The sequence below is a fragment of the Platalea leucorodia genome (genome assembly GCF_965183815.1).
Source record: "Platalea leucorodia genome assembly, chromosome: Z".
Classification (NCBI taxonomy): domain Eukaryota; kingdom Metazoa; phylum Chordata; class Aves; order Pelecaniformes; family Threskiornithidae; genus Platalea; species Platalea leucorodia.
In genome coordinates, this window is record NC_138858.1 from 66074893 (window position 1) to 66101418 (window position 26526).

The following is a 26526-nucleotide window of genomic DNA, read 5'->3' on the forward strand; positions in this document are numbered from 1 at the left end:
TTTGTCAATGCCCCCTTCTCTAGAAAGGGATCCCAGCTGCTTGGATTCCCCACCCTCCAGTTCCAGGCTACTGGTCCCATTACCTCAGCATCAGAGCAGCCAGGTAACAATGAGCTCACCTGGATGATGGCTGAAATCTTTTTGCATATCTCACAGCTCACTAAGGGACAGCGATCAGGTGGTTACCATCTCGTTTATGAGTTCTTCCTCTTCTTCTTCCTCTTCTCATGATGGCCCTGCTTTTTCATCATCCCTTACTAAATGAGCTGAATTTTGCTTCCAAGATATCTTCTTGTGTATTTGGGTGACTGATACCAGCATGGGTTGGTTCTCTAGTTCAGCTGCAGTGCCTGTCGCGGAGGTTGGAGTAACCGCAGAGCCTGTCGTTTTGTCATCAGATCCAGAGACCCTCTTTTCCCCTTGAGGGTACTGAATAACATTGAACAGGGCTTGGTAGGCATGGGCCACGCCCCAGCATGTTGCAGTGATTTGTGTCTCTCTGGAATTGCCAGGGTGACAGCATACATTTTCCAAATATTCTACTAATTTTTTCAGGATTCTGCACTTGTTCAGGAGTGAAGTTCCAAAACACTGGAGGTGCTCACTGTCGTAGGTACTTGCTGATACTATCCCATACACCCTGCCACTCGTAACCCTGCCTTGGGGTAGATCTCTGGGTGGTATGCTTAAATAGTTGTTTAACTTTGAACAAGACCTGAAACACATTCAGGAGCAGGAGCAACAGGAATATGCTGGTTTGAATATCCCAAAGATATTCAAAATTCTCAAAAGCTATTGTAACGAGCCTGCAGGAGAAGGGGAAGGTGAAGGGAGGCGTCTGCCCCGTAAATTGGCTCACTGAGGAGAAAAGGTACAAAGAGTAATTATTAGTAGTTTCCAAGAGATGGCTCCCAAAGTACAGAGATGACAGCAATGCTGAGTACAAATACCAGATTAGTCTCACAACCAGCCATTTTCTCATGTCATAAGCCAGTGTTATAAAGTACAGCAAAACGATAACCTTGACCCAGCTCCCAGAGGTGGTGAACAGTGCAACAGGGAACATATAGAGCAAGTAGGGTGTTACATAGCACAACTCTTAAGAACAAGGACAACAACTCTGAGAGCAAATAAATCAACATTGTGACCAACACCTATCAAACTAATATAATGAACATTTATAACAAATTTGTTCTAATGCACTCTGGTCAGATTTGTTGTTATCTCAACCCTTTGAGCCCCAGGTTGGGTGCCAAAAAGGACTGTCATGGTTTAACCCCAGCAGGTGACTAAGCACCATACAGCTGCTCACTCACTCCCCAGCCCCAGTGGGATGGCGGAGAAAGTTGGAAGAGTAAAAGTGAGAAAACTTGTGGGTTGAGATAAAAGCAGTTTAATAATTGGAAAAAATTAGTAATAATAATAATAATAGAATATACAAAGCAAGTCATGCACAATGCAGTTCCTCACCACCCACTGACCGATACCCAGCCAGTCCCTAAGCAGTAGCACCCTGGCCAGCTTTTCCCTAGTTTATATACTAAGCATGATGTCATATGGTATGGAATAGCCCTTTGGCCAGTTTGGGTCAGCTGTCCTGGCTGTGCCCTCTCCCAGATTCTTGTGCATCTCCAGCCTTCTCAGTCAGTAGAGCATGGGAAGCTGAAAAGTGCTTGATTTAGTGTAAGCACTACTTAGCAACAACTAAAACATAGGTGTGTTATCAACATTATTCTCATACTAAATCCAAAACACTGCACCATACCAGCTACTGGGAAGAAAATTAACTCTATCCCAGCCGAAACCAATCTGGGTTTGCTGATTGCAAAGGGGATACAGGACTACAATTTAGGATTGACCTAGCATGAGACAAACTTCTTATAATAGTCTTGTATTTAACTCATTCACCATCTTCCTTCTTTCCTTGGAGTTATGTAAGTTGCGAGCTGGCAATATTATTTCAAAGTGAAGACAGAAGATGTTTTCTTTCAACACTTTTGCAGGAAAATGTGGGAAAATACTGTTTTGTAGTTTGCCTCTCTGCCCCCAAATTGACTGAATGTCAGCAAATATTAACTACTTCTTTAATTCTCCTAATTTTTCAACAAATGCTCTTTCTATTTAAAGTTTTGGTTATTTCTAATCCATACCATCATAAAGAGTCAAGCACTATTAAGATTATACTGGATATGGCTTTGCCAGAAGCATCTGTATGTATATTTCATTCAGCCATTAAATTTGGTCCTGTATCTCCTCATGACATTTTGCTATTTTAACATTAATTTCTACAGTCCTTGGGAAATGCTCACACTGAACTTAGTAATACCCTGTAAATCTTGGTTGACGTCAAGGCAATTGTGCCATATATAAATCTGTGTTGAATTATGTCTTTTCTCTGACTCATTTTCTTCTTTTCTAGTTTATGAAAAAGAAAGACCTCAAATGCTTTTCTTCATTGTATCTAACCGTTTTTTCTTTTATACTCAATCTGCTTCACAAGTACTTGAAACACCTATGTAAATATATTAAAATATATGTTATGCCACATGTGTGTATAAAACACTGTCTTTTTTTTTTCCCCCAGGTTGTCCAGTTTTCCACATCATTCAAAATGTACCTCAAGTCCATCAGAATTGTTCAAGCATGTTCTAAATTCTTTTGCACCTCTCTTTGTCCTTCTCTCCATTACTCATGTGTATTGGGCTCTAGGACAATGCACCCCAGATATTTCATAGAATCTTAGAACAGCTCAGATTGGAAGGGACCTCGAAAGATCATCTGGTCCAACCTTTCACGGGAAAGGGAGCCTAGATAAGACTATCTAGAGCCCTGTCCAATTACATCTTGAAAACATTCAGTGATGGGGACTCTACCATGTTCCTGGGGAGATTGTTCCAGTGATTGGTTGTTCTCATCATAAAAAATTTCTTTCTGATGTTGAGATGAAGCATCTCCCATCTCCCATCTGCTCCCATCTGCTTTCAATCCCATCATCCAGATAATTCATGGAGATGTCGAACAGTGTGGGGCCCACTATTGGTCCCTGCCAGAACCCTACTTGTGACAGGCTGCCAGCCTGAGTAAAATACATTCATCACCATTTATTCAACCCATCAGCTTAAAGATGTAAACAAGTCTCATGATGAGCCAAGTTTGTGTGAGGTGGGTTTGTGAGTCCTTTTCATATTACTAACAGCTTGTTCTTTGGAAGGAAGACAAGCTACGTGGGTGCTGTTAGTACAGTTACAGACTACATGAAAGCTATACCGCTGTAACACAATGATACATTGATAGCAATAAAGCAGCAAGGCCTCGGGGCTAAAGCACCAGAGCAAAACCTAAATTCTAAGGGATTTCCCCCATTAGCCTGTGAATTGACATCTCTTGATTTCCATTTCCTTGGTGGTGAAATGGTTCTATATAAACCGCTTTCTGCAGATGGAAGAGGCTGTATAAGAGATAGGTGATCTTGTTATGGAATGGGTCCTCAAGTGGCACACCAGAATGCTTTCATTTTATGTGATTTTTATTTGCATAATCCAAAGAGGACCTGCATATTAGCTGGTTTATGTCTGGAAATGTATGTTTCTTTCAGTTATCAGTGTATGGAGAGCGTGGAAAGAAGGACAAGCCATAGTGCAGAGGTTGTTGCTGAATCAACTCTTTTTTCAGCCTCAGATCTCACTGATCTGCTGATCACTTCTTGTATTAAATGATTACTGATGGAAGTCAGATAGTGTAGTGTTGCCCGTTACACTATCACTTGCAGCTAAATATGCAAAGTCTGTTGTTTGTGTGCATGCTAAATTCCATGTTGTATTGTCCACATGACAAGCTACTTTCAGTTTTGGGGTTTGTTTCGTTGGTTTGTTTTTGTTTTTTTTTTTTTAGTATTTCAAACCTTTTTCTGTCTTTATGCCCCATAAAACTGTGTCTATTGCTTGTGATTCAAGTGATTCATAAATGATTTCACTTCCAGTGCAGAGTAAATAGGAAACTTTAAAATGTGAGTAACTGACAAACTACAAAAGTGAACGGCACTGATTTGAAATATCTCAGGTCAAGAAAAACTCTGTGGTTTGTTTTCCCCCCTGTAGCTTTAACTCAGTGTTTTGAGACCAAGAATTGCCATAATTCTTTGCATTCCTAATATATTACCGCCGAGAAAAATACACAGTTCCTTCTGAAAATGAGTTGAGAAAGCTGTTATGTAAACATGACAGAAGAGCCTGCTGCTCTGGGGCAAGGCCATGTCATGCTGCAAACACGTGTGAAAGGGGGGAAAGTTTTAAGCATGTTTTTGGGAGCTTTATCTATTTTTCTTGCCACTACATTTGTCTGAATACCTTGTACTAGGCTGAAGCAGCTCTAACGTCACATAAACATAAAAGCTCTGAGATCTCTTCTTAACATGGACATTTAACCTCCATCCTCCTTGTATTCAAGCAGCTAATGCTCCCCAGATTATCCTTTAAAGAGTGAAGCTGCTTGTACCTTTTCCTACAGATGAGGAAATGAAGCACAGGGTGAGGAAGGGCTACATCTGAAGAGCACTGAAGTGAATTCAGAACCCAAGAGCACGGTTTCACAAGATCCTCAGTCTGGCTTACGACCGGGTTATTGCTGAACTGCCTCCCCTTCCAGCCTCCTTCCACTACCATGTTGTTTTCCTTGAGCTGGAGCCAAGTGCTCCTGTGAGTATGCTCAGCTGATTCAGGTCACAGATCCATCTGGAAATAAGGAAATTTTGATGGACAAGATGAGGACACGTTCTTACTGACTTTCATGAGCATCACTGAAATGGATTTTTTCCCACCTATTTGAAAGCTTTGGTAGAAGTGAACATTTTAGCAACCCTAATTACATCCTCATGGCAGAATAATGTCCCATGACTGGTTTTAAATGTCACAGATTCCAAGATGTGCTCTCACTAGTAGACACAACACATCCAAACCAAGGGGAATGCAAATTATCATGCTAACATGATGACACTGCAAAGTAAGCTTATCATAGACAGCTAATTTCTCATTAAAATTACCTTTAATAAATAAAGATCTAAGATATCGAGCTCAGTATGATCATGGAGAACAAACAGAAAAAAATACGTGCTGTAGTCTGATATGGAGCTTTTTTCCCTCCCCTCTTATAGCTCCCTGTTGCACAGTCTTTCAATTTAAATGTTGACTTGGACATGGCAGGAATAAAAAAGCTTGGGCCCCATGCTAAGCAGGCCTAATGACATCTTTACTATGGTGGATGGCTGAAAAACAATGTGACTCACACAGCTAGTGCTGTGTATCTGATCGCTAACCAATACGGTGCAGACAAGTTGGCCCTGTGTCCCTCCTGAAAGGACTTTGGCACCACATATGACAGTGGCAATTCGGACAGCTTGGACACCCTGGAGCAAAATGATGAACAGAGCCAAGTCAGGCACCGTGCCAGGGTTTCGATTTTCTTTGCTGCTTGACCAATGGCTACTGTACCAATAACTGTGTGTAGTCGTGGCTGGAGGAACTGCTTGCTTATGGTGACAGAGAAAGTCTGTGGAGGAGCTAGGAACTGAAACGATGTGGTCTACGCCTCAGATACAGCCCTAAACATTTGGAAGTCCCTCTTTTTTGCTAGAACCCAATGCATGGGTTGAAGACATCTTGCAGCTATGTTATTGTGAAATACCCCTTTGACAACACACACACACACACACACACACACACACAAAAAAAAGGCCAAAAAAGGTGAAAGTCTGCACAAGATTGTGCAACGCATTAGAAAACATCACCTCTCAAAGGCCACGGGCCTGAGCCAGCTGTACCCTCTCCATCAGGGAGCAGCAAGGGCCACTGCTCCCTGGGGGACAGGGAGGTGGGGGGCAGGACAGGGGCCTCACCAGCCAAAGACACAGCCTAGATCGTGAGGCAGCATGGCAGTGACGAGGCAGGTCCAAGGTAAAGCCAGGAAGCCAGCCCGCTGCTCCAGGTCAGGACCAAGCCAGCAGCTGACAAGCAGATCCCATGGTGATGGGCAGAGGCCAGAAGCCACCGGGTCAGGGTCTGGCTCACCACATCCTTGTCCAAGCAGAGGCATGGCTGTGGCTGAGCTGTGGCAGGAGGCACCAAAGGCCCAGGGCTGAGCTTCAATCGGTGCCTGAGGGTGGGGGATGGAGGCCCCAGGCAAGGCTGGTCAGGGCCATTAAGACTCATTGATGCCTTCGGGTCCTTGACACTCTGGAGGCAGTGGGTTCACAGCCTTGGTATTTAACACCAAGAGAAAGCCCATGCCCTTCAGCTGCAGTATATCCCTCCAGTCCTTCTGTGAGGTGTCAGGGCCAGACCTTATGAGGAAGATCTTTGTGAAGTTTTACAAGGGTCAATGGAGGTCATGATCTCAAATGAGTGTCTGGATGATTTCAAACACAAAGCTGTGGGCTTCTGTTCCCCCCGGTGTTTTGTTGTGCTGGTGAACGCTATGTAAGGACAGTTATGGCCACAAAGGCCTCTCAGTTAAGTGGATGGGGTACTCTCATCCAAGGCTCTTCTTCCCCGAGGCACCTGTGGACCTGCTGCAGCTCCAGCTTCACCAAGTGCAGCGTGCTGTGTGGCTGCTGGAGCCAATTTCGTCTATGTATTTGATCTATATATAAAATTAACCTTCCAAGAAGAATGTTTGCATTAAGACTAACAGTCATCAGGAGACAGAATAGCTCAAGGGATGCTTCATAGCTGTGGGTCACCAGGTCAAAACAAGCTCACTCCAGGTCAGTTGTGATGGAAACCTACCTGACAGGTTTTCAGTAGGCTCTGCCAGCCAGCTGATGAACAGACAGCTCTGGGACTGATCTACAATACCTTCTGTAAGATAGCTTCTTGAGGTCAAGGTTGTAAAAGCACGATGTCAAAGCAGGGGAAGAAAGCCTATACTGCTGTTCTCTTGTCAGTGTTTGCTCTCCAGGTAGATGTAAGGTTTCATCCTGCTGGTGAAAAAAAGAGTTTAACCTTTCAGATGTACTAATTTCCCTTTTGAGTTGCTTTTGCAACTTATATATTCCCCTCAAAGGTGAATGGTTGCTGACTTTTTGATAGAAGTTTTATAGTACCCAAACCCAATTTCCTTGTACAAGTGACAACAGCATCTTCAGCTATTGAAGGCTATTTTATAATACTGATCTGTTTACATCATCCAAGGATACTTTTCATTCAAAAAAATTACTCGAACAACTCTTCCTTAAACAGCAAATTATTTATAGTTAATACAAATCACAGTAAGAAAAAGTGTGTAGTTGTGGAAACCAAAAAATAAATTATGGCATTCTTGAGATCAGTGGAATTTTTCTTCTTTACGTATGTTCTAAGACATTTAAAGCTTAGTATCAGGGTTTATTCATAGTTGGTTTGGTCATTTAGAAAATACTGTTTTCCTGAAAACAAACAACATTTCGTGATCAAAATAAGTCATCTAAATTTTGAAAGCCTCTGAAGGGGAATTACAATTTAAAAATATGGGACAAAAATCACTTGCAATTTTGCAAGATGAGTACGTATCAAGTGAGGTGAGTATGTTAGTCCTGCATACAGGAAAGGAGAAATAAAAAGATTGCAAAATCACAAGCACTGGAGCATGGGTGAGTTGCCAGCCTGGAAGCTGAAGCCACTTGTTTTCACTGAGATTCAGGCATGGTATTAAAGAATGAAAACGGTAGTGCATACTCCTACTTATCCTTATTACTACTCCTCTGTTGACTAAGGTTAGCTACATTTTTTCCCTGTTTTGATGCCTGCGCGCTCTTACTGTCCCCGGCTATCAGAAACACTCGGCTGGGGGGGTTGGCCGCCCCGCACTCCCGCGGTGCGCGGTGGCCCTCGAGGGGAACTTGGGATGGGGGGGGGGACTTGGGACCCTGCATGGGCTGGGCTCTACTCCACTTGCCTCCGCCCGGGGCGGGCAGGCAGGGGCCCAGCGGGCGGGGGGCGGGCAGGCAGGGGCGCAGCCGGCGGGGGGCGGGCAGGCAGGGGCCCAGCCGGCGGGGGGCGGGCAGGCAGGGGCGCAGCGGGCAGGACGCGGGCAGGCAGGGGCGCAGCGGGCAGGACGCGGGCAGGCAGGGGCCCAGCCGGCGGGGGCCAGGCAGGCGCAGGCAGGCGGGGGCGGGGCCCGGCGGAGGGGCGCCCCCGCGCCCCCACCAATCGGCGCCGGCGGCGGGGGGGCGTCGCGGGGGCGGGGCGCGGCGGCCATTGTCCCCCGCCCCCCGCCCCGGGCGGCCGCGGCGATGCTGGGCTTGCGCCGCGCTGCCGCCGCGCTGCTGCCGCTGCGGGCCGGTGCCCCGGCCGCGGCCGCCATGTCTACCCTGCTGGTCAGCCAGCCGCGCTACGCCTGGCTGCGGGAGCTGGGCCTGCAGGAGGAGAACCCGGGCGTGTACAACGGGCGCTGGGGCGGCGGCGGCCAGGTGCGGGCGGCGGCGCGGCCTGTGGCGGGCGGGGGGAGCGGGCCCGCGGCGGCCGGTTCCTGCGGCGGGGCGGTGCCGCGTCGCGCCTGGGCCTCGGCGGGGGCCTGGGCCTTGCGCCCCCTCCGGTGGGTACCGGGGGGAGCGCGGCCCCGCTGCTCACCCGCCCCTCCTTCTCTAGGTAGTGACGACCTACTGCCCCGCCAACAACCAGCCCATCGCCAGCGTCCGGCAGGTAAGCCCGCCGCGGCCCGGCCCGGCCCGGCCCGGGGAGCTCGGCGGCAGGGACCCAGCGGCTCCTCTGAGGGGTGTTAGGGCCTCGGCTGTGGAGCCGCGCCTCCTCTCGACCGGGGCGGGTGACGGCCGGGGTCTGGGGGGTGCGGGATCTGTGGGCGGCTGGCGGAGCTCGTCGCAGCTCGGGCCGTCTGCTGGAAATAAGCCTGTGGCTTTTCTGGGAAGAAAACCAGGCTGTTCGCCTTTACCCGCCCGTCGCCGTTTGTAGGGAGGGAGCTGCAGAAGAGGTGTGGACTGGGGCTCTTCGGTGGAGCTGCGTGGCCGGGGGGAGGTGTGAAGGAGAGCAACGTGGCATTCACGTGGCAAATTTGTGGAAGTTCTTAGTGTGAGAATAGTGCTGTGGCACTAACTGCACCTTTTGGGTATTAGGATTCATAGAACCGTAGAATCATTTAGGTTGGAAAAGACCTTTCAGATCATCAAGTCCAACCATTAACTTAGCATTACCAAGTCCACCACTAAATCATGTCCTTAAGCGCCACATCTGCCCATCTTTTAAATACCTCCAGGGATGGGGACTCAACCACTTCCCTGGGCAGCCTCTTCCAGTGCCTGACTACCCTTTCAGTGAAGAAGTTTTTCATAATACCCAATTTAAACCTCCCCTGGCGCAACTTGAGGCCATTTCCTCTTGTCCTATCACTTGTTACTTGGGAGAAGAGACCGACCCCCACCTTGCTACAACCTCCTTTCAGGAGGTCTCCCCTCAGCCTCCTTTTCTCCAGGCTAAACAACCCCGGTTCCTTCAGCTGCTCCTCATTAAGACTTGTTCTCTAGACCCTTCACCAACTTTGTTGCCCTTCTTTGGACATGCTTAGCCCTTGATGTCCAGTGAGGCTGGTGGAGTAGGGCAGTCCTCACAGCCTTTGTTTAATACTGTTAACAGTAGTAGTATCTAAGGTTAAAGCTGATACATGAATATATGATGAATGCCTCCCTTATAACTATTCTTTATGGAGCATCCTTTGTCATATGAAGGAAAATTTCTGCACATGGGTTTTTTTTTTGGTGAAGGCAGCACATATGGTTTTCCTCGACAGTAACTTTAAGCAACTCAGCATGCCATATTGGGAGTAATCTATGGCAAGATATAAAATTCCCATGGAAGTGATATTCTGTAGTGCAGTAGTATCCACTAGAAATGTCTTGAGTTGGATGCAGAAGCTTTTCTGTGGCATTTGTTTTGGGATTTTGGTTTTCCTAACTTTTTCTTTGACATGCTTCTTCGTGTAGGCTAGTTTGGAGGATTATGAAGAAACGGTAAAGAAGGCTAAAGAGGCATGGAAGGTCTGGGCTGATGTAAGTTAAAAGAGACTTATCTTTTATAATGTATCTCTGGCAGGTAAAGGCCATTAAATTGCTCTATCAGGTGGAGTTGTAAAAACATGTTCATATTGTGTATATTGCATTAAAGCAAAAATCTGCAATGAGGGCCTCAAGAAACAAACCCAGACAACTTGCGCACCTTACCATTGAGATACAAAGATGAGGACATTGACTTGTGGAAAATGTTTGTTGGAATAGCCTGGCAAATTGAGACAGGTTTGTGCCTGTAAACCATTGTCAGCAGGTCTGCTGAAGGTCAGAAACCTTGTAGCGAGCAAGTTATCCCTTGGGTATGCTTATGTGGGTGTGCTTAATTTGGTGTTGCCACATGCTTTCTCTTGGGACAACACTGCAGCATATTTTGACACCTAACTTGTGGTGATAATCTGGTTCTCATGTGGTGAAGAAGACTGCTGGTTTTGAGTGTGCTTTTTTTGTTCACCAGCTGTCCTGGTGTTTCACAAAACAGCTGCCTTATTCCAAAACTTTAGTGTTATGTTGCTGTGTCAGACAACAGCTAAGCTATTTTTCCTTAGCAAGCTGTAGTTCTCAGTGTACCTGTACAACCTATGTCCAGCCAGCATCCATTCTCTTGATGGCCATGCCAGGCTTGGTTTTTATAACTTCTGCCACTTCTGATACAAGCTGAAACTTAAATTTTGTAAGGTATTGGGCATTCTGCATTTTATCCAGCAAAGTAGTTTGCAGTGCCTGAAGAGAACAAAGTTTAGGACAAACACAACAGCTTCCGCAGCTTCCTCAGGATATGGTAGTACGTGTTCTTTTGTTACAACTTGTGAATATAATGTTGGTGAGCGGCTGCCAGCTCCTGATGTGTTTGGAAATAATCTGAAAGCAGCCCTAACAGATAACAAAGGTTCAACAGATCAAATGCTTTAAAGCCTCGTCTCAAAGCTGTTTGTTTTTCATTTGTGAATTTTGTTTTTTTAATGAGCTTGTCTGAAAGATTTTGCCTGTAAAGAGGTATGCTTGCATGGTTTTTATATTCATCACTTCTGTCTTTACAACTGCCTGTTCATCAACAGTTTCTAATCCTGTAAATCCTGTTGCATGAGTACGGTTTACTATTGATCCTGTCTATTGATTATTACCTAACATACTGATACTACGTTAAAAAAAAAATCTATTAATATTTCATAAATAGGTTTAATTTTTTCATGATTGAGGCTTCCGTGTGTCTCAGCATCTGCTAACAAAATAAATGTAGGCAGCTATTGTCATACTGAAACAAAGAGTTTGAAAATGTGATGTTAAGTACACTTCAAAAGCTCAGAAACCAGTTAAGTGGGCTTTTATAAAAAGTACTTGTTTCTTGAGGTGCAGCGGATTGTTTGGGGGCATTGTGGGTGGTGTAGCTGAACAGAAGTAGCAGAACTAATAATCTGAATGTTTCTGGCAATATTCAGTGGAACTGAAGTTTTGAACAGACATAAATGTGTGCAGTGTTATCAGTCTTTGTGGGGCAGGAAACAGTTTCTTGTAAAGCAGTGTGCATGATAAAAATGAACAAGTAACGATGTCTTGGGAAGATAGGGGGAAAAGCACAGCAATCACTGATTTCTTACTGCAGAGGCAGTGAACTAGCAGTATATATGCAGCAGAAGTCACAGATGTTCAATCTCAAATAGATTCTTCTGGTTTTTCTTGTTTTGACTAGATCCCTGCACCTAAGCGTGGAGAAATAGTGCGACAGATTGGTGATGCCCTGAGACAAAAAATCAAAGTTCTAGGAAGCTTGGTAAGGTGTTCTAAGAAGCAGCTTAACTTCACGGGGGCAGGGGTGGGTGGGTGGGTGTGTGTGGGGGGGGGGGTGTCCCCAAACTGGTTTTCTTGTTTTTTAGTGTACTGCTCTGCAATACTAACCTTAGTAATTGTTAAAATGCTGTTAGTTCTGTTAGCTTGCGTAAAGAAATTTTAATTTAAAAAAGGGAAAATAAAAAACCCCTAAGATTGCATTCTGGCATCCTACACTGAAAATGATAACATGTAACAGGAAAAGAAAGTGTAATTCATTCTGAGCCTGTACTCTGGCTGGGAGGAATCTTATAACTGTTGCCCTGCTGTTTTCCCACTTGCCTGTCAGATAAGGCACTGTCTGATACTGAAAGTGTCCTGAAAAAGACCTTCCTCTAATACAGAGCTTTTAACCTTGAGCTCTTTCTGGTGATCTGCAGGATTTTGTGAACTGACATGTGGAGGTATAAGGCTTCAGAAGGTGAGATGGTCTTAACGAGATCATCTTGCAGTGCTGTGCAGGACATAAAGGTTGAAGGACCACTCCTTTAAAACACTTGCTAGTTGCTAGGGAAGAAAAGGAGACAAGTGGGGGACTTGCCACTTTCCTTTTACAAGGCTTGCCTATATGTGCTGCTATTCAGAAACAGCTGTCAGTGAATACCTCCATGTGTAGTCAAGCCCATATTGTTAACCTACAGAACTTTGTTCTGCTGTTTCCCTTGATGTTGTCTCCTCAGCAGAGTTTCTGTGGTGGAATTAGAGTACTAACATGCTTTTGTATTCAAAAACCATACAGCTTCCCTGGTGAGTGTGGACAGACAGAAGTTTGCTGTATGTTCCTTGGACAAAACTTGTTACTTATTGCCAGAGCATTTTTCTAGTTTTCCCAAACAGATAATAAGTCTGTTCAGCTCTTCCAGGATAGGGGGTGAACTTCAGGGTAAAAGCTGTGCAGCAGGTATCCAGGTTTTAGGATATGTAGAAGCGAATGATATTGCAACTCAGCTTTTCATATGCCGTTGGGAATTTCCAGCCTTGCTTCACAATGTCCTTGTCAAGTATCCAGACATATCTCTACTGCACTTACGGACTCACAGCTGTGTTTCTTAGTCTTTTCATGTCTGATGCCCCTCCATATCTGGTCACAGATAGGGGCTATTCTTTCTGTCTCGAGATGACCACAGGCATCATAGAAATACCTAGAAATACATTTAGTCACCTTTATTTTAACCTTTGCATGGGGGATAAAATCTTGTGGCAATCCTTCGAACTGTATTCCTCACTATAATTTTCAAAGTGCAGTCATCAAGCTAAAGTGGTAGGTGATATCTGCATGAAAGTTGCACCTAGATATTAGAGCATGACTGTAAAATTAAGTGGGTGACTATTCCCTTCTGGACGAAAATGTCTTCAAATACCAGCCTATTCTCATTGATAATCTGTATGTCTGCTATGTACATCTAACATGCTTTTAACAGAAGGACGTAGCTTAGAATTGACTTCAGCTTAAAAATAAAAAAAAGATCCTAAACATCCCAGGTTACTAACATACTAAAGATGTGTAGACATTTTCAGCAGTGTTTGAAAATGGCATCTCTCAAACTCACTTTGAGATATTGTAAAATGAGTAGTTTGCTTATGAAAAATGTAAATGACCATTTTCTTTTGCTGGAGCAGAGTAATCCCTCTTTTCCAATTTATTCCACACCTGGTCCACAATGTATGCAAATGTCCTGATGAAAATTCAGTGTTTCGTTGATCTAAACCTATGAGCCTCATTACTGTGCATATTCCTGTCAGTAGATTTTTTATTTCCTCTGTTCATTGATTTCCTCTTCTAATTTCCTTCTATTCTATGGGAATGTGACTCCTGCCTAGTTGTCTGTTATGTTCTTTCCTTAAGCTGTGAACAACTCAGGAAGAGGTGAAGCTCTTCTAATGAAAAAATGTGTATTAAATCTTACTTGTTATACAGATATACCTGACATTAGTGGGAGACAAAATATATTGGGGATGCAAGGGAATTTTTTAAAAAAGAATTTTGTCTTGCTCTTAATTTTTTCAGGTCTCTTTGGAAATGGGAAAGATTTTTGTCGAGGGTGTTGGGGAAGTGCAGGAGTATGTTGATGTCTGTGACTATGCTGTTGGTTTGTCCCGAATGATTGGTGGACCTATTTTGCCTTCAGAAAGTAAGTATGTGTGTATGTATGTGTTTTTTGGTTTTTTGGGTTTTTTTTTTTGTACAAATGAAGAGATGGAGATGTATCTTAAATATACAGTGATGTAATGCAGCAAAATCTCTGTACTGTGAGTTGTTTAGGGAGCATGTTTTCTAGGAATAGATGTGCTGGTAGGCAGTAGCGCCACCTTAATGAACTACTTAGCCTGTGGCATATAGCAAGAGAGACAATAGATTTTTCTCACCACTTTTTGAAGCATTAGATTCTCTTTGATTTCTTTGTTAATGAAGGTCCTAGAGGAAAGTACGTAAAAAGTTCATCAGTGTATTTAGAAATGAGGGACCTTTTTGTCAGTTGTTGACTAGCAAACAATCACCATTCTCTTAACTGAATAGTTAAAATAGTAAAACTTCGTGTTGTCATGTTACTAGGTTTTTCCACAACCTCGCTAACCACGTTCCGGTAAGCTGCAGAGCACATATAATACAGCTTTCCACAAGCTAATGCTCTGGTGGACAGAGAAGTGATGCTAGGCCCCTTGCTCACATGGTTTCCTTTTGAAAAAAACATTAAATGGATGCAAATTGAGTTATGTTGTGTCTTTGCCTTCAGGACCCGGCCATGCCCTTATAGAGCAGTGGAATCCTGTTGGGTTAGTAGGAATCATCACAGCGTTTAACTTCCCCGTGGCAGTTTATGGGTGGAATAGTGCAATTGCAATGATCTGTGGAAACGCTTGCCTCTGGTAAGATACAGCTCTCCAAGATGCTAACAGTATTTTAAAATTAGACTGCTATTATGTCAGGCATGAAATTGTTATCAAACGTCTGGTGTTTCTGTATATTTGATTCTATCTCACGTAGGCTTAATTTTTATTTATTTTTATGTTCACTTGTAGTTAAAGAGCTTTGTTTTATTTTGTGGTAACCTCATTTATGAGCTACTGAGATTCAGACTGGTCCAGGACTTAGCCAAATGGCCTGTTAATAAAGAACCCCGGTTGAGGTCTTGCAGCAGTGGTAGCGAACAGTTAATATTTTCAGAATTGGTACAGCTAAAATTAAGAATCTAAATAAGTAGCTTTACTTCCTCTCTCCGCTCCTTCTTCGCTTTCATCTACCCTCTTCACTCTAATGTCTGGCGTAGCTCACGTTCATGTGGATTTCAGTGGAAGCTCTGAATGCTTAGCTGTGGAAACACGTGCTTGAGTTCCTGTCTTAACATACACCTGAAAACCAGCCTAACCAAAGTGTGCTGTATTTCAGATACCATAAAAATTGCATATTTGAATTATTTCTTATTCTTGAAGAACAGAAAAGAAAATAATGTCTTTTGGTTTTTTGTTTTTTTTTTTTTCTTTTTAGGAAGGGTGCTCCTACAACATCCCTCATTAGCGTTGCTGTTACAAAGTGAGTTATGGTTTCTTTGCTTTCTGTCTTGCTTTTTAAACAACTTCTTTTCTGTTTGAGGTAGTGCTTCGTGGTCAGAAGAACTGCTTTCCCCTTGCTGCCTAAGAAGTAACAGTATGTATAGGATGTTACCTATACTGTTGGCCATTTTTTTCTGGGGCCAGGGCTGTGCTTCTGCTGAAGTAGGGCTAGCTATGTGGTTTGCTTCCTTGCAGAAGATGAATTGCTCAAGAAATTCATCTTCCCTCAATCACACACTCATGTTTCAGAGTCATCCTTTTTTTTGGGAGTCTCAGCCCAACTTCAGCACCCAGTTTCTTGGCAAATTCTTCTGACTGGTTGTGTAGACCTATTTCCTGAAGATACCTTCACACAATCTTTATTATCCAAACTTAGTAACATCTTAGCATGTGTTTCCAGGGTTCAGAACTCATTCTTGATAAAAAGAACAACAACTCCAAAGAATAAATGTCATAGTGGTACTTATTCTAGGTTTATTGTTACTTTGCTTACTGTATTAGCATTTTAAATACTTCTCTATTGTGTACTACGAATAACATTTATTTTTAAATGCTAAATATAAGTAGGTCCCTTTAAAATAACTAATTACTAAGTCTTGTAGCTTTAATATCAACTCCTGAGAACAATGGCCCCAAACTACTTATGAGTATCTTATGTAACTCCATAACTGCATAGACAGTTAACTGTGTAGACAAGGTTTTTGCACACTGATCTAATGCTTGTCTGTGCCAGTTTTGTGGGTGCGTAATGAATATATTTTACAGTCTTCTGTGTGAGCTATGATTGTAACACCAAAGTCCTTGATAAGAGAAGTGTATTATTTATTGTACAAACTACATGTCAATTAACTGCAAGACTGCTGCTTTTTAAAAATCTATAGCTTCTTCAAGTGCATGGTCAGACAGTTTTAATAGTTCATTCCCTATTATATGCACCTGCCAGAAATCTCTGAAATCTTTACATCTTTGATTCCAGGATAATTGCCAAAGTCTTGGAGGATAACAAAGTGCCTGGAGCAATCTGTTCTCTGGTTTGTGGTGGAGCAGACATTGGGTAGGTAACATTTCTTTTGTTTTGTGAAGATGTATAGAGGATAAAGAATATTCTTTGAGGTGCTTGTGGTAAAGTTATTCTGATCTCCAGGAGTTCCCAGTACATGCACATACCTATTGCCATCATTTTTACCAACTGGTCCGAAACTGCTCTTGCTGTAAACATAATACATCTTTCCACTTGCTGTTGTGAGATCAGCTGCTATCAAATAACTTACCAGATATTTAATGAAGAGACATGACTAAGTTTATATTCTACTTCTGCATATGCTTATATCCAAAGAATAGAGCTAATATTAAGTTCCACTCATATTCTTAAGAGTTTTCAATTCATAGCCCATTGGCCTTTTGGACCACTTGTGGAGGAGAATACTTCACCATTTTCTGTGCTTACGTAGGACTCTGCAGTTGCTTATAGATGCATACCTCTGCTTGGAAGCTGTACAAATCAAATAGTTTTGTTTGCTTATTACAACGTGGAAATTCCCAGTACAAACATATATTCAGATGTATTTTTTGAGCATTTCAAGAGAAGACAAAACATGGTAAGCATTAAAAAAAGTCATAAGTATCCGTATTTTCTTAGGCAACATAACAATTAGAGCTGATCTCACTACGTACTTCAGATTGAATTCCAAAATTAGTACAGGTGATGCTGTTACGGTCTGAAAAGGGGGAGAGGAACAACCTTGCTCCTTTTCTGACTAAGAAGCAGCTTTCCTGCTGTCTGCTCAGTTACTTATGTGATGTTTTCAAAGAAGTGGCTCTGACTTTAAAAGATCTCCCTGGCTGAAGTTGGTTTTCGTGGAAGGTACCAGCAGCTTTTCCAGTTGTCTGCTCTTCCACTGAATATGGTGGTATGTCTCCCATTGTGCAGGACAGCAATGGCAAGAGATGAGAGAATGGACCTGTTGTCCTTCACTGGCAGCACGAAAGTGGGCAAGCAGGTAGCACTCATGGTTCAGGAGAGATTTGGTGAGTGTGTGGGGTCTTCTCTACTTAATTTCTTTCCATGGTTGGGAAAGGCAGGGGAGCCCCATAGGATTTTAAAATAACAGCTTGTTTCCCTTACCTCTTGTGTTACTTTTTGGTTTTTTTAACTTGGTGGAAATAAGATGGTGAAACTGCTCAGAGCTAGATACTGGATTTTTCAGTTTGTTCTATCACAACTCAGCGTTTTTTCCAGGGTATCCAAAAATCCATGGTCCTACAGTTAATTCTGGGCAGGGTTCCATGATTATAATATATGGAGATTGTCAAGATGAACAGTCAGGGCCTATGGTCTTTTGGCAATGTGTTCATGGAGAAATGGCCCCTCGTCTTTTACTCCTTTTAAATACAGGAGAAAAGTTATCATTCTTGAGGTGCTGTTTTTGTTGCAGATATTTAAAAGTGTACAGGCATGAGTCTGTGCACAGCTGCTGGATTCTGACTTCTTAGTTTTAAACAGAAAACCTTGTGAACAGGTTTTTCTCATTTTATACATTTGAAGTTCATAGGAACGTAAAAAAAAAAAATCACAACAGATTGCAAAGATTCACCCAGAAGTAGATGGTGATTCCTTCTCTCAAATTTGAGAGAAGTTGCTGGAGAAATAAATAAGGCTGGTTAAATTCTATGTATGTATTTTGATCTCTGTAACACCTCCTCCTCTTCTTTGTCTGCATCATACCGCTTATGCTGCAACTTTTTCTGTTTTCATCTTCTCCTTTCCAATGCTATTTTTGCCTATTTTTTTAAGCTTCTTTCTGCCCTAACAGCTCTCCAGGTATCTTTCTTCACAATATGTGACAGATGTAGTATTTGGTGTAGTTTTCTGCTTTGGCTGGAGTGATTAGTTGACAGTGATGCCTAAAACTTTTTGTCTATCCAGAAAAACATGTTTAATGAAACTTAGCCCTAGTTAGAGGTGAGCTCACTGAATGAGGTGCAGTGAATACAGGTGTGCATGACATAACTTGTTTTGTTTGTTTTTATTAGGTCGAAGTCTGCTGGAACTGGGAGGAAACAATGCCATTATTGGTAATATGCACTGTAGAAATTTAGTCCCATAGATAATATTTGGAAGTTAGTATACAAATATTTCTAGCAAATTATCCCTTTTTTCTCTCTTTAAAAAGTATGTAATAGAATGTTGGATTTTTTCTGTCTTCAATATTGTCGAGGGGTAGTGTTCTAATTAAAAAATGAAAGTTAAAGCTCTGACATGTATTCACCATTGAAGTGAAGAAGGGAATGGGAGAAGCAGAAAGCTTCAGTAATGGGATGTGGACAATGCTAAATATGTTTATGTTAGGATAGTTCTAATCTCGTGAACACCGGATTTTTAGCATTTTAGAATGTAAGTACATCTGTATACAAAGCATGCAGGTATTTATTTCAGTAGCACATTTTACAGGTTTAAGTAGCTTAGGGTATGATCTAGTTTCTAGATAGACATAATATAAATACTGTGAAGCTGAGCAATGTGGCAGAAAGAAAATATAAGCTAGATAAATACCTGAATTGCTCTCCTGTTGTGTTGTAGCCTTCTGTTGCACCTTTCTCATATTATGGACAAATGTAATAGCCTGTCTAGAACATTAAGCTCTTTCGAAAACAACGTTTGAGCAGGTCTTTCTTTTTTGCTGTACTACTTTGCAGCCAGTAGCATAAACTTGCTTTATACTTAGAAAATTGTTTCGTTTTTCGCACGGAAGTCCTGCTTTTTCTGCATTTGGCTTTGAATGATGGCATAAACATTGTTTGATGGGATTTTGTGCCAAATTTAGTAAAAATTTTGGATACTTAGAGAATTCTGTGGGGCTGGTTAAGCTGAGTGATATTTTGGGGACCCTTTGAGGCTTGTACATACTAGCTTTGCTTTAAACATCCCAATGTCTTCTAGCCAGATTAATTTGTTCTGCTCATTTGTATTTTACATTATTGTGTACCTATGTGTTTTAGCTACTTTTTTTGCATGCCATCTGGATACACTTTACCACTGTTTTCGTTATGCTGCTAGATGTCTTCTTGGTGAGAGAGGGACAAGGTGATGAAATGGGAAGAAATTGCTTGTAGTTTCTTGAATTAAAATGAAGCTGAAGTTCTTTGCAAGCTTTACTGCAAAAGGCTCTCTTCAGTTGTTTGGACCTACATTTATGTCCAATCATGTGTGTCTAATTCCAGGTGTAAAAGTAATAGGAGTTTTGAGGTGTTTCTGTGTGTGCTGTGCTAGTGCGACTATTCCTAATGCTTCTTGACCAGCCTGTCAGTTTATTATATTCTTTAGTGTCTTAAGTCTTGCGAACTGCCTGTTTACTTGAGTAACATGTTGATGTTTTAATTTTTGTTCAGTGTTTGAAGATGCAGATCTGAACCTTGTCATCCCATCTGCTTTATTTGCCGCTGTGGGAACAGCGGGTCAGAGGTGCACAACTGCTAGAAGGCTGGTGAGTAAATGTGTATTGTCTGGTTTGGGTGGCTCTGAATTTAAACTTAATTCTAAATTAGCTCGGAAAATGCCTGACAATTCCTAATATTATGGAGAGCGATACATAATCTTTGAGACACATTTTTACTTTGTCAAAAATCAGTATGATGGGAAAATAAGATGGTAGTTTGTCATTCCGCTATAATTCTAGCTCTAAAGCGTTTCTTTGTATGTGTTTCTAAATGTACCTGGTGCTAAAACTCAGGAAAATAAAACTTACCATACTTCCTGTGTTTCTCTGTTTTCATTGCCAGAGCTTCTTTGCTTGTGCCTGCTGCAAATTTTCGTGCAGGGTTTAGATTTCAGCAAAGCAAGGGGGAGTGTGTGTGTGTTGCTTACTTTATTATTAATTTTTAACCAATCATTTTCAACAAGTTTAAAGGTGTTACAGTGTCAGTCTGTGTCTGTATAGTCTTTTCAGAGTTGCATTGATTGGGTAAATATTAGTCAAAATTGATGCGGGTTAACTTTGGATGTATAGGAAGGGCAGTGATTCCTTGAATTATAGCAATAAAGATTACTTGAGTATTTGTCTTAAAACACTTAACTAAAGAGTTTACAGAACACGTTGATACCAATGATCAGAGATGGGGTAAAATTAAAAAGAGGTTTTTGTTTCTTTGCTTCTTTGAAATCTTTATGGTGAAGATTTTTAAATCTTCATTTCATGGTGTTGGTGCTGTTTCAAGGCCTTGCTCATTTTTAGCTTCAGGATTTGCTGAATAGGAGCAACACTATCTCCATATTTCATTCAGCCCTCTGCAAAGTTGCAGTAGTACTTCAGGAATAGTTACACAGGCTGAGCTGTCTTATAACCTTCTTATCACATTTTGTTTAGTTCCTTCATGAAAGCATCCATGATGAGGTGGTGGCAAAGCTTGCTAAGGCCTATGCCCAGGTCCGCATTGGTGATCCGTGGGACTGTAAGTAGCTATTTCCAACTCATGGGTTTAGGACACAAGTTTCTCTTTGTTTCTTTCTGTTTAAATTCCAAAGAGATTATAGATCAAAGCTATTTAATTTTAGCAGTTTGCCAGGGTGTGGGAATAGCTGGTTTCATTTAGAATACAAACTCTGAAAAGGAGGTGAAGAATCCAGCTACTACTGTTCATCTGGGACAGATTAAATAATTACTTCCAAAATGTCATGGTAAGAATATTTGCAAACATACACAGTTTTGCTGAAAGTATGCCTTTGGATCTTTTGTTTTTAGCTGACACTCTGTATGGGCCTCTTCATACCAAAGAAGCAGTGAAAATGTTCCTTGATGCAGTGGAACAAGCAAAACAACAGGGTGGCTCTGTGGTCTATGGTGGAAAGGTGACTTACTTGTATTCTCCCTGCTACATTTAGTGCTCTAGGAAAAAAAATACAGTAACATGGTGGCTTGGGCCAAAATTATGCCTCAGTTTGTCCTGTCACCCATTTCGGGATGTTAAGTTAGTCAGTCTGAGAATGTCTGAATTGCAGTCCTGTCTTTAGGGTAAAGATGGGTCTACTTAGAAGCTACCTTCTACTCCAAGAAACGGCTAAGAGCTTTTGGCTGTTCCTTGCAGTACTCCCTAGTTGCAGGCGGTGGTGAAAATACAAACAGCAATGTAAATGGTGAATATCAAACACATAACAAAGAAAAATTGCTGTTCTGTTCCTGGATTCACAATATCAAACTTCAGGAAATACTGAAGATTCAAGAGAGCCACTTGCACATCCTCATCATACAGGATGTTTAATTCTCATGGACTTAACGCTCTGGCAACTCTTGTCTTTCACTGGCACCTTCTTTATTCCTAATACCTTTAAAGTTCTAATCAGGTTACTAATCAGCGTAAAAGTAGGAGAAAGGAAGTGTTTTTTGTTAGCTGCTAGACTTTGAGATTTGATTACCTGCTTAGTAGACTAAGTTATGCTTCTATATTTTAAATACTTAAATGAGTAAAATTTAAGTTATCTACTCAGATGACCTGACCTTCTATTTCTGATTGTTAGGCACAACTATAGTAATAAGACCATGAAGGATTCCCTTCCTGCACTAATATTAAGCAGGATACTGGTTTGAACTTACACAGTTGTATATTCTTTTATGTGTTTTGAAGGTTATAGATCGCCCTGGAAACTATGTTGAACCAACCATTGTGACTGGCCTTCCTCATAATGCACCCATTGTCCACACTGAGACGTTTGCCCCCATACTGTATGTGCTGAAATTTAAGGTAAAATAACAATGGGGAATTAGTCAGGTGTTAAGGATGCTAACAGAAGAGTCAGGAGAGAGATTTCAGATGTATGTCATGTTCATGTAATTGTCCCAGCACTTGAAGAAGTGGTAGCTGTTCTGCACTGTGGGGTATCCACTGTAATAGCTTACCTCACTGTGTGGCTGCATTTATGCATTTTCTGTGAAGACCACTGGAGAGTTAAGATGAGAGTCTGTACAGGAATAGATTTTTGTTGTTCACGTCAGCCTGCTCAAAAGCAGGTTGTGTGTTTTGTGCAGTGGTAGAGGTATTCTGTCCCTGACTTGATGCATGTGTATTTGCCAAGTGGCATTCAGTGTATTTGCCTTATGGCTATGGTATGTTGGGGTTTTTCTCACAGTGCTTTTTTTGTAACTGCTTTGCTTTGAATGGTCGTGGTTTAACCATTGACACATGCTCCTTTTAGGAGGAAGAGGAGGTTTTTGCCTGGAATAATGAAGTAAAACAAGGTCTTTCCAGCAGTATCTTCACCAAGGATTTGGGACGGATTTTCCGCTGGCTTGGGTATAATTTAAGTTATTTTTCTACGTTCCTGAAGCATAAGAGCACAGTCTTTCATGTCTTTTGTAAACCTATGCATGATGCGAGTGGAGCATTTTATAGCCCTCATTTTAGGGAAGGAACCTTTCCTGATCCTGAGGAGTAATTGTGTCTTATTGTGTTGTTTGTAGGCCAAAGGGGTCTGACTGTGGCATTGTGAATGTCAACATCCCAACCAGTGGGGCTGAGATTGGAGGTGCTTTTGGTATGTTACTTACATTTATTTCTTTATCCTTTAAATGATGAAATCCTCTAGCATCAGGTCTAGAGACTTGGTATTATTCTTAAAGCTTCATTTTTTTTAAAGCTGGGGGGATATTTTTTTTTTCTAATTACTTTGGAAGAGAATAAAGCACTGTAAAACTAGTATGACTTAGGTGTCCGCATCCAATTTTTCAAGGTTTTAATCAGTCCATTTAAATGACTAAATCTAAAGAAATCAATGAAGTTAATTTTGAATTATACTGCTTTAGCAGAAAATAGAAAATTACTAGAGGTAGTTGGACTTCCGCTTTTAAAAACTTCTGCATTTGGTTTTTAAATACTCCATGTATTATTCCCCCCTCCTCATCAAGGGAATGTAACTCAGAAGTATGTTCTGAATATGTTTAGAGATGTGGCTGAGTAGAAAACCGTTTAAACCATTTTTAATTAAAACAGCCTTGAGTATTTTTGTTGTGTGTGTTTGCATGTGTATATAAAAATTACAACATAAAGTATTCTTGTGAGAAAGTCTTTAAATACATTTTTGCCTTTATTTCTCTTTTTTGTATATACTGAAGGAAGTGAGGGGAAGGAAGAAGAAATATTCACTTTACCATTTAAACAGTACAAGAACCAACACATTCTTGTACTCTTGTCTCATGTTAAAACAAAATATCTTTAAACCAAGGGCCTCTGGTGCCAGCATGATGAGACTTTCAACTCCAGGCAGATGTTTTTTGGATCAAGCATGAGGAGAGAGCTAGCTATGTGAGTTGTATGTGGTGGTGATCTGGTAATTATTTAGATACAGAACAAGGGCAAAGGTACAGTTTTTCCCATGAGTATTTACAAAATGTTTCACCTCCTGGAGTTAGTCCAGATTCCCATGCTGAAAAAAAATTTCAAGTTTTCATTTATAGCCTTTTTCCTACAGGTGGTGAAAAGCACACTGGTGGAGGAAGAGAATCTGGAAGTGATTCATGGAAACTTTATATGAGACGGTCTACTTGGTAAGACAGTCTTTTTAAATTCCAGATAAATGTAAATTACAGGTAAACCTGTGAAAGTTCAAAACCTAAATCGTTGACTACAGGAGGTTATCTTCGATAAACGTGAGATAACCATGTATGAGTGTAATTGCCTTTTCTTCATGCAAGAATTTACATCTGTGTTCCTAGTAGAAGATAATTTGAAGGGTCTAGATAAAGACCTTTCTTTGCTCACTGTTCCTCAAAAGGAAAAAAAATATTCTGTTTTTTTCCGCTCTTGCCTGATTTAAACACGGCTAAAAATTATGTTACTGAAACTTGTCAGGAAATACATGAAGTGGCAACCACAGTGAGGAGACTACTATTGCCAGTGGTAGGTGATTTAGCTACGTGTTGGGTATCTGTCCATAAATCTCGTGACAGGCTGTAGTGGTTGACCATTCCCACTCTCTGCTGGCCTCCCTAGCCTTTATCTATGCTAACTTTGGTTTCCACGCAAAGGCTTATGAATGTGAGAAGTCCCACCTTGGTTTTTCTGTATGGACATTCTCCTAGTAAAAGATTAAATAGAGAATGATACTTTACTTTCTCCTTGATCTATCAAGGAAGAGATAATGGGGAATATGGTCTTCCTCCATACATAGTTACTATATTGAAAACGGGAATAATGTCAGTTCATAACTTTAAATAGGCAAACTGCTTACAGAAGTCTTTTGTATACATGTGACAGAAATCAGAAAGTGTGTGCATAGAAAATGGACTGCATAATCTGTCTTAGTGATCAAGTTTGGTCTCTAAATACTTGTTTCTCTTGCAGTACAATCAACTACAGCAAGGATTTACCTTTGGCTCAAGGAATCAAGTTTCAGTAACAGCCTTATGGACAGCCGTGCCATGAACTCTCCTAGCATTTCAGAACCAAGCACCTTCTAAGCCTCATGGCGAAGAAAGTTAATTATCTGAATCTTATCTGCTGCAAGGATACTAATTCTGTCAAAAAATCAGCTACTCTAAAATTGCTTCACTTTCAATGTATGAAATTACTACTTCAGCCTTCAAATGAGAAGTATGTGGTCTTTGGGAAGAAGGGAGTTTTAACTGAAACTAACAAACTTGGGTTCAGGCAGCCTGAATAATCTTCTGTTGCCTTACCACTATATTTCAGTATCAGCACTGCCTGTATCCCCTGCCTCCCCACCATTCACCAATATTTCCAGCTAGTAGGTCTATGCTTCAAACTATGTGCTGAGTTTCCTACAGATACCTGGTGCTATGGGGGGTGGGCAGTACAAGGCTATTTTTCAATGCATAAATAAAGGTACATTTTGTGACATACCTTGGGCTTCTAGGTTTTTTTTGTTCGTTGTTCTGGAGCAGGAGCATTCAGCTGACTCCATTTTCACACAGCTGGGAGAAGTCTCACTGGGCTAAAAGCGTCGCTTCAGTTTTCCTCCCTCTCCTTCAGGAAAGAGGCTTTCACCCTGTGTGTTGGGAGGTGAGGGGTAAGGCCAAGGGCTACTGCAGTCTCCTGGAACCTCCTCTGAACGCTGGGAGGAACCACAGCCAGTTCAGGTTGTCACAGCCCTTGTGACACCCTACAACCAAACGAGCTGAAGAACTGGAGATGCAGCCAGGAGGGAATACTCTTCCAGAGGGAATTTGCATCAGCTCATTTAGCAGCCTTGCTCAGAGTCCAAGATGAGAAAAGGAACGGTGCTACTAGGCTGACTATACATTGCCACAGAGTAACTTCTGAGGTTTTTAATGTACCATTTTTGGAGGAGATTTCTTTTCCTCTCAATCTTATGTACTAAATTGCCACAATCTCTGAAAATGGCAGAGCTGTTCATTTTGGGCTCAGATTCTAGTACTCTGGTTTGGCTTTTGATCTATTTTGACGCTAACACCTTATAATAGCAGTGTCATCCAAATTGTGTTAAAGGTCCAACGTACTGCAGTGCTAGCTGGTCTTCTTTCACCTTAGTATCTAGTTTTAAAATACATAGTATTTTGAATTTTACATCTGTATTATGGAAAGTATTTTGGGTGTCCCTTTCTACAGAACAAACAGCTAGTTTTTTCCTACCGAGTCTCTTACAGCTAGGTGAACTCTCTCCTGTAGTTCTTTGTGCTTGGCCATTTAACTAGGAAACAGATTTCATGAAAGAGTTTTGTGTAGTTGCACACAGAAAGAACTGAAATCCCCTACACAGACAGATAAATCATTAGCAGATAGAGGGCAAAGAAACAATCCAATTTCTAAATTTAATTATTCTGAAAATAGCACAAGTTATAGAAGCTGTGTTCTTTAACACTGTTCTGTGGCACTGAATGTCACTATGAAACTATTTCAACAATGAAAAATAAGTTCAAGAACTCTCCCCTTTTTGCTGCTTATTAATAGTTTTTGAACAGCCTCATTATGTCACATCTGTTGTTCTGGAAAATAAAGGCCTTTTTACTCTTTGGATAAAATAATTTTGCAAGTCCAGTGGTTTAATTTACAGGAATAAGGTTAACTCTGCCACCTGGCTTCAGGTATGTGAACTCAGGCCATGGAATGGAACAAAAATGGGATGGCGAGTCTGA

The 26526-nt window shown here is 41.6% G+C and overlaps 1 protein-coding gene across 1 annotated transcript; it reads left to right on the forward strand.

Annotated features, from left to right (window-relative positions):
• Positions 1 to 8263: 8263 nt before the first annotated feature.
• On the forward strand, positions 8264 to 25266 carry ALDH7A1 (aldehyde dehydrogenase 7 family member A1; the record flags this gene model as incomplete). The annotated part of the gene is made up of 18 exons (XM_082337596.1): positions 8264 to 8440; positions 8619 to 8672; positions 9965 to 10030; positions 11736 to 11816; positions 13881 to 14004; positions 14608 to 14740; positions 15360 to 15404; positions 16401 to 16478; positions 17355 to 17452; positions 18458 to 18499; positions 19814 to 19908; positions 20788 to 20872; positions 21163 to 21269; positions 22043 to 22159; positions 22611 to 22708; positions 22876 to 22949; positions 23883 to 23958; positions 24755 to 25266. The coding sequence occupies 18 exons, from the start codon at positions 8264 to 8266 to the stop codon at positions 24807 to 24809; spliced, it is 1605 nt and encodes a 534-aa protein (XP_082193722.1). The 3' UTR covers positions 24810 to 25266.
• Between the last annotated feature and the right edge of the window lie 1260 nt (positions 25267 to 26526).